Genomic DNA, 9,201 nt, shown 5'->3' with positions numbered 1-9,201 from the left:
GCAAGCTCTTGTTCTCTGGTCTGGTAGAGCACATCCCGCAATTTACCTCCCTCACGATACTCTAGCGGCGGGGCGGTGGGGGCCCTCAAGGTTGGGGTTCAACCTTTTACCGATAATAAAAAAAAAATTCAAACCCAATCCAGCCGACCAAAGTGCCCTGATACGCTGCAAGTCTGCAATTCCACTACTGTCTTTGACTGAACTCAAATTGTATATGAAATATACATACACAATCTTCCAGCTATGAAGAAACCAATAAGATGCCCTAACTGGAAAATTGAAATTCCCAAATGAAAAGTTGATTGACGAAAATAAGAAGCAAATTCAAGTTGGAGAACCAAATCAACAGAAGTAGCCTTGAAGCAGAGTGGAGAGAAAAGTGTGTAGCCAGAGACGAGTGGAGAGAAAAGTGCTTTCAGCAGATCCAATCCTCCAGAAATTTCAGTGCGGGCATTGCCTTCAACTGCTGTAAGAAATCCCAGATGAGGCGAGGTGGATGCCTGCACTCGCCTCTGTGTGGCTCCACCCTTGCTGCACAGTATTTTTAAAATACTTACATGACAGTATACTTTGGAATCTTATTTTATAATAATGTAATACTCCGTACATATTACTAGTTTTAGACCCAATTGCGTAATATGATGCTTTAGTGTCGGAACTAGGGTTTCATAATGGGTGAAATTATATAAAGTTATTATATGGCTAGCAGGGCCGGAGAGAGGGACAGGCCTAGGCTCAAAGACTAACTTTTTAAGTTCAGTAGAAACATATTTTATTGTCCCCCGGCACTGCCCCAGATGGCTAGGTTCCACCACCTCTCTAATATAACTGTGCATAATAAATAATTGGGTAGCTAGGCCCCATTGATAATTATCTAACTACAGAAGTAGAGATGACAAAAAAAAAATTTGCTCAACCTGATATCCACGTGCTCCGTCCCAACCTGCCTAATCGGGTAAATGGAGTGGGGACGGGACGGGACGGGACGGGACGGGGCGGGGGTCGTTGCCTCAAAATGAGTATGGAAAACATAGTACCTGTCGCACTACCTGTCTCATTTAAATTTAATTTAAAATTAGGTTTTTATTAAACAAAAACAAAAGATTTATCATAATTTTAAAGAGAACATGCGTCGTTCTTGATAAATCGAAAAAAAAGGTAATAATTTCACTAATTATAGACATAAAATAAATAAACGGGCGATAAATAGGGATATGGGACCTGCCCCACCCCTGCTTTAACCAGATATGGGCGTGGGGTAAGATGATAATAATACCCCCAACAGCATGGGTGTAAGAATGGTCGACCCATCTCATTGCCATTCCTATAGAGAAGATGGAGAAAGAGCCAAATGTGACACGTATGCACATAACATTTAACCAAGTGTAGTATTCGAAAACAAGGTTGGAGTTCTCTCATGGCATCAAAAGGAAAATGTTTTATTTAGCCCCTCATTTGGCTCCTATTATTTGAGATTATAATTTTTGAAATAATATATATATATTTTTTAAATGTGCGGTTAAAAGAGGAAAAAATAATGTTTTAGATTTACATATAATATTATTTTATTAAAAAAACGTGATTAATAAGAAGAGCGAGAAGAATGAATTATAATTTTAATAAGGATCAAACGGGGCTTAATTGCAATAGTTTTGTGTTACATTTTAATATGTACATAGAAAACATTCTAATAAGTAGTATCAAAGATTTAGAGCCAACACATTGATGATAAGTAAATTTTACATGTTTATTTTTGCTCTTAAACATCTGAGTGAATTTTCTACTCATGTTAGTGTAAATATTGTTCTGTATTTAAACTCCAAATTCAAAGATGATTGGTGCAAAAAGAAGTGATTAGTAGCATTGAAAGACAAAGATGCAAAACGAAGAACCTACACGTAGAGAATGAGAGAAAATTAGTGCATAAATTTTGCTGCATAGATCTTAGGATAAATTATGCATCATCGGTAAGAAAAATTTAAAGTTCAACACAAAAAAAAAGTATTTATCTTTTAATGAATTTATAAATTATTTACAAATTGATTATCAAAGGGACGTTACGGTACTTTGCATTTGTCTCAACGACTCAACCCGACCCCATAGAATCCCAAGGTTTGTAGGCCCAGTAAAGCTTTCCTTTTCCTTGCTATTTATTATTATTGGTTTTATTACAAGCGAGGGTACTTGTGACATTTTACGGTTGAAATACACAAATCCGTAAGTAGGAACTAGGAACTAAATATTACATTCTGAAGGGACTCCATCACCAAAATGGCATTGTACTATAGTGACTACTAACTTCAGATTTTTTAATAAACCTACAGACATTGTATATGTAAATATAATACTCGGATACAACTAATTACCCGATCATAGTCGAGAAATGGGAGAACACTACTAAAGATCACAAAAGAAAAAAATCTTCATTGTGCATCAGTCACGAACACTGGGATCACTGCACGATGTTCACTTGCTTTCAGCGACTGGCAGATACACACCCTCGGCTGCCAACCAGACATTATCAGCTCGTTTTTCACGAACACCACAAACCTGCAAAATTTAGTCATTAAAGATGCTAAAGGAGAATGTTGATTCTCCATGATACAAAAAATGAAGTTATAATGTGGCCACCACTACAATCTATTACTAGTTATAATGTGGCCACCACTACAATCTATTACTACATTACCAAATACGGACTTCATTGATAATCCCAATGCCAAACCCATCCTATTCTTACCTCTTGCTGACCCCCAGCTATACGGGAGTATTTCTTGTCATGACTGTGTAGGTATCCACCAGTGTCCACATGATGAAGCCTTACCCTCTGATCTTGCCTCCACGTTTTCCCACTTCCTTCAATATCAATTCTGCAGTACCATAAGGTATTAAAGAGGTAAATATTAGTTTTGCTTGTCATTATAAACATTGAATATAATCCAGAAGACACGAGACAGAAAGTCGCACCTCCAGTAATCCCCAGTATCAGACTCACTATCACCTCCAAAGCAACTCACCTGCACATGCATTTGTTTTTTATCAACTTAGGGCTGGATTTTTTTTCAAGAAATTAAAGGCATTTTGTTAAATAAACAACTCATGTCAATTCAAGTAACAAGAAAGAGACACATGTTAAACAAAAATACAAGAATCTGGAAAGCAGGTAAATCACATGAGTTGGCTTCATTAAAGGCATTTTTATTCAAGATTTGTTGGAAACTTAATTTGTTGAGAACTTGGCTTGTTTGGCACTTGGATTTCGGGGCTTGGATTTGCACTTCAAGACTTGAACTTGAATTTGATTTGATTTGAAGAAGATTTTGACCTTCTTAGACTTAACTTGAATTTACTTGATTTGAAGAAAACTTTGAACTTCTTGATGTTTCCCTGACTGAGGCTTGAGATAGTTTCTTCTCTTCCTCCGACTTTGAAACTTTTTCAGCACTTCGTGATTTTCTCACACACCTTTCACTTGTGAACTTTTTATGGACCTTTGGTCCTATTTATAGAGAAAATTGTAACCACTTTGCAACCTTTCAATTATCTTTATTTAAAAAATAATAATAATTAGATAATCATGGATTTGATAAGTAGGATGGGCTTTTGAATTTTATGGGCCATAGTAGGCTTTAATTTAATAAACTTAGTAGGGCTAAGTATTCAAAATCAACCCAATCAATTAATTATTTTATTTTATTTTATTTTTTTATGTCAACAAACGCCTTACAGAATATCTGCTTTCCTGGGCACTACGGAACTTATTTGGAATACCTTGCCTTGTGGCATACTCTGAGATGCACCTCATATTCACCTTTGGAAACATTGATGATGAAGTATTCTATCAATAATAAGGAGCACCTTACCTCCAATGGACTATATTAAGTTCATTTTTTGTCTGAAAGGTACGGCAACTGGTTTAAGTCTCATGGCTCTTTTACTCATCAACACTCGGCTAACAAAATCGTTTATAGAGCTACACTTATTGAAAAGTGGCATATGCAAGAAAAGATAATAAGTAACCTCGAATTCTCATCATAACCAACCATTCAGTGAATATGCACGAGACAATAAGATATTATCAATAAGAGAACTCTATAGCCATTATTTCAATAAGGGACGAGGAAAAATCTGGGTTTTACCATAAGACAGTTTGCCAAAGGTTTAAATATACAGGTGAGAATCATTAGAGTAAAATGGAACAGAAGGGAGGTTGAGGAAGGGATCCTAAGGAAACCCATGCGTGCTAACCTCTAGATTGCCAGATATAGGAGATGCATGCAAGTGGCTATGCAGCCATTTCCTAGTCCTCATATGCTGCAACCTAATGATGGTACCACTTTTAATTTGGTCTCCTTGTTTTGCAGATGAGTCTGGTGTAGGCCTGACAATCTGCAAAATAAGAAAAATAATGAAAGATAAATGACGAAACTCTACTTCTATCCATCCAGTTCCACATCATGTGGAAACTTCAAGGAAAAAGCACATGGAAATGGAATAGCATTAAAATACCCAGTAGCTGTTGGAATCATCAACATTAGGGAAACCAGTAACAGACTGTTGCCCACTGCCAGAGCCATAAGGCACATCATGTGAATGCAACCGGAACTTCGACCTCTCATGCATCATCTTAATCACTGAACCATATGTAATCTACAAAATAATTTGAGGTTACATCAAACCTAAAGCATTTAATTCTATGCTGTCTGCACATTATATTGACAGACTAATAATTAAAGTTACAACAAAAAATGTCATGTTTGTGTAAGATTAGTTTTTCAGAAGTATTCAATTGTATTGTATTGTACATTGTTATCGTAGAAAATTTGAACTGGTCATTTAGCAATTGTAGATAAGTGTCTTTGCAGGTTCACTTGAATTTCCAATGAATGGCTTAAATTGATATCCTGATCCTGGTTTCATCAAAGATTTGTGCCACCAAGCACTTGGTAAAAACTCTTATCCATATATGTGGTATAATAGCATTCTCAAAGTATTTTATGATGCGGTTACTAACGAGAAAAATGAGCCAGGAAGAGGTAAAAGAACAAGTAGATGCACTCTTTGCATATCCATCGTGGACAAAGTTTACGAAAGGCTTTGTGATATTACAATATCTGCATTAAGTATAGGGACTTTTGATTACGTGATTTCATGTCGAAATCTTGTGTGCTTTGTTGGAAGAAAAAATTATATTTGTAACCAAATCACCCAAGAAACAGCATTGGTGTTGATTCTGGTAATTTTGGTTATACAGCTTTAGGGTACTCATCCCTTGCAGACGAATTCAAAATGATCTGTTGGTTTGGACAGGATGATCGCTCCAATATGGGGAGCGAAATTTCCAGATTCCCCATTCTTTCCCAGTGTTTCCCCAACTCTCCAACTTCACAAGCCCATGTAAATATATATCACATAAGTATTGGCCGTCCTTTTGAAACATTCAATTATTGCCTTTTTTTAATAGAAAAAATCCCAAAATTAAACTCAACTTTCAACTCATTTTCTCAATCCACAATAATCCATATACCAATCAAAACTTAATCAACCTATACATACACATGGGAACGTCTAGTTCTCTGTGTATTGATTGAAAAACGAATAATCAATTACCTGAACGCCTTCAGAGGCGGCAGAAACAGGAGTCGAATTATCATCGGAGTCGAGGGTTAGCAACAGAACAATCGCAAATGTGAAAAAACAGAGCGCCATGACTAGCAATAGCAGTATAAACCAAGTCTTTTGCCAAAACGGTAAATTCGAATCCGAAACACTGGATTCTCGGTAGATGAGTCGGGTCGAACCCGAATTCTTCGACGATGACGGCGGCGCTGATTTTCTCCGGGTGAGGTTATTCAGCTGTCGTTGGCCGGAGGGAGCCACGGTGGGAGCTATGTATAGGAATCCGATTGAATTTCGATTCAGCGTCTCCTGATTGAAGTATAAAGATTCTGTTTTTCGAGCATTTTCATTATGTGGTGGGTTATGATTTTGATCTCTGATTTAGGGGTGAGTGGGTACGTCACACGGGAAATAGAAATATGTTTAAGACGTATGATGTTATCCCACGTGGAGGTGTAGTGACGTGTACAGTTGTGATTTGATATTGGTTTTCCACGTCTTGCATGCCCTAGTCGTATTTAAAGAAAAATGAAAAAAATTCCACATTGCTATCGCCCTGGTCCATACAAGATAATTTTCTGTTTATTGAAAAAATAATAAATTCCACATTGCTATCACCCTTGTCTTTACAAGATAATTTTCTGTTTATTGAAAAACTAATATAATTGAGAGATTTTTTTTTTAAAGTTTTTTATTGAAATGTCTTTCGTGCACGAATAATTAATCATCTTTGCTTGATATTTTCTCCTGATTGCTAGTTTTTTCCGTCAAAAATCAAAAGTAATTAGCTTGTTATTTTGCATCTTGTTTCTTATGCAGTAGTAGTATTCACTATATATCCACTGATCAAGATAGATACCTTTTTTGCAATTGAATTTATTGATTACTAAAATAGACATAAAATAAAAATAAAATAAGTGTAGAGTGACTGCTAGAATTTATGAAAACAAGAGGTTAACTATATCGATTGAAGTATGGAGTGTATTGAAGAATACATTGAGTTCAATTTTATGGAGGGGACCATTTGCCCCATTTATAGACCTTCAAACTAAACAACTCGATCGTCTAATGTCATATTAGCTACAGTACTGATCTTGAATTGCGTATCGCCATCCAAATTCGAATGCCTCCATTTGGTTCCTGGGATCGGCCAATAGGCCATCATGACGCCTAAGTAGTAGCTATGGCTTGAATCATTATTACTTGACGCCAAGTAATCATTGCTAACTTTTTATTGGTTAGGAATAAGGAGATGGCATTGCCAGTTTCACTTTGTCACTTTAAGAGTGGCAGATGGTGATGACGTCATTCAGGAGAGACATGTTCAAGGTGATAATGATGATGTTTTTAGATGACGACAATCAAGATCCGTGCTGATTTGGTAATCTTCTAATCCATCCTTTTTTGATGTTACTGTTGAACTCTCGTAAATTTTTATTCTTAAATTAAGCTATCTCGGACTAATTTTTGTGAGTTTGGGCATCAACATAATTTATTCTAGTAATATATTAATCTTATGATGCTTTGTAATTTTGGCATTAAAAATTGAGGGTCAAAGCGAATGGTGTTGAGTTGGCATTTGGGGGGTCGTTGGTGATGATAACAGTGTTAGATGGACAAACAAATTCATTAAAAATATACAAGAAATCCACTTTTATACAATATAACCTTAGAGGTGAAAAGTAGCCACATTTCAATAAGTTGCAATCGATAATATTAAAGGTAGGATTAGTTACATGAAAATATGAATGACACAATAGTCCAATAAGGAACCTTAATGGACAAACATCGAGACATCATATTTATTGTATTGAAAATGTGACAATATGTAAATAAGAAAATTACACGTAGAATTTTTTGTATTATTGAAAAGTGGGTGACAAATGTAACAAGTTCTAAAGTTATTTTTATCATAAAGTGCAGTTTCAGTTATTACGCAAAGTATTTAAGTGGCACCTTTCAAAGACAATGCCTTTCAATTGTCCAAAAACAAATTGTAAATTAGGGTTTAAAAAATTTCTCATCCTGTCACAAATAGTAAATCTGAGGGTAAGTGAAACATAGTCTCATTTCCTAAACTTGTATCTAATTTTTTCATTTTAATATTATTTTTTATTCAAATCATATTTAAAAATTAAAAAAATAACTAAATAGGGGATAAACGATGACTTATTAATTTACCCCACCTGCTCCCGCTTCTCGATGTTGACCGTGCATTGGGTGCCATCACTACTTCAATCAAAAAGTAGTATGCCCTACTTATGCATGAGTTTGGTGATTCTCACGATCCAATTCTCGTTGCAAGACGAATCAACACAAATTCTAGCATATATCACACTCTATTCTAGAACGTTCAATCAAATATGTTAAGTGTATTCATTCAAAACCCATTACGATGGTCACATAGATCTAAATCTGGGCAATGAAGTCCAAAGGAACTCACTTAAGGATATTGTTGACACGTTAAAAGTACAGCCCAACTCGAATAGCCCAAAGAATGAAGCCCAATTGGACAATTCAGGATAAAGGCTCAAATAGGGTTATTAATGAATGCACTGGAAGCCCATGAACGCGGTAATACCATCGCCCAAACTTGCAAGACGTCCAAGATCTGAGCGAATGAAGTACCTTGCAGTCGCCCAGAGTTATGACCATGTTCTCGCCCAAACCTTCGAATCGCCCAGGATCTAAGCAAACATAAGATATTATGGTTATCCAAAAGTGCAGTTATCGAAACAGTTATTGGATAATCTCATCACGTTCCACGATTCAAGGAGTTCAATTGAAGACGGTTGAACGACAAAGAGTAGTGGCAGCATTTAAAGACGACAGTTCCACGATAAGTTGGCCACCATGAAGAAACTGGGCAGTTATAAAGCAACTAAGCAGTTTCTAAGTGGTTGATCACAAAGAGAGCATCAAGGGAATATAAAAGAAAGAAAGACATAGAGCAAAAGACCCCAAATCAAACACTCTCAAACAGAGAATATGTAATTTCAATTCCTTAATTTAGATTTAAAACATTTTTTTTCAGTACTCGTGTGCTTGTGCCCCTTGGAGGCATTCTGTTTAAGTTCCAATTGTAAAGTCATCACCAATAAAACACCCCTTTTTGGGACTTTATCTCAAGAGGTTTGTTCTTTTCACAATCGTCTGATCCCTTTTTAATTGTTAGTGACAACCCGCGCGAAACAATTTGGCACGCCCAGTGGGACAATTGGTGTTCGGTGTTGAAGATACAAAAGGTGAAACAATATGCCTCAAAAATTCGATAAGGAAGCAGCAAGTCAGGGAGGAGTCCAGTCTGTGATCGAACGATATGAGGAGCAGCATAGCCCTCTATGAACAGATGGACAAAATCAGAGCAATCACAGTCGTTACGAACTAATGACAGAGTTGAATCCTCGAACCATGCGTGCATTACTCGTAGAACTCACACAAGATATCGTTGAACAGGTAAATCTACAAAGTATTAATAATATGGAAAGATTTACCCAGAATGGGAATACACATTATGACAACATGGCCAAACAACTGAATACTTTGAACGAAATAATGAATAAGTTAGTAGGCCAAATTTGT

At 36.2% G+C, this 9,201-nt stretch overlaps 1 protein-coding gene across 1 annotated transcript; it reads right to left on the bottom strand.

Annotated features, from left to right (window-relative positions):
* Positions 1-2,126: 2,126 nt before the first annotated feature.
* Positions 2,127-6,009, bottom strand: LOC111401875 (stromal cell-derived factor 2-like protein). Its single transcript, XM_023029835.1, has 6 exons — positions 5,611-6,009; positions 4,510-4,650; positions 4,249-4,389; positions 2,968-3,017; positions 2,741-2,870; positions 2,127-2,550 (listed from the first exon to the last, which is right to left on the bottom strand). The coding sequence occupies exons 1-6, from the start codon at positions 5,707-5,709 to the stop codon at positions 2,467-2,469; spliced, it is 645 nt and encodes a 214-aa protein (XP_022885603.1). The 5' UTR covers positions 5,710-6,009; the 3' UTR covers positions 2,127-2,466.
* Between the last annotated feature and the right edge of the window lie 3,192 nt (positions 6,010-9,201).

Source organism: Olea europaea, chromosome 10, assembly GCF_002742605.1.
Source record: "Olea europaea var. sylvestris chromosome 10, O_europaea_v1, whole genome shotgun sequence".
Taxonomy (NCBI): domain Eukaryota; kingdom Viridiplantae; phylum Streptophyta; class Magnoliopsida; order Lamiales; family Oleaceae; genus Olea; species Olea europaea.
The sequence above is the reverse complement of the archived record's forward strand: the minus strand, read 5'-3'. Positions and strand labels throughout refer to the sequence as shown.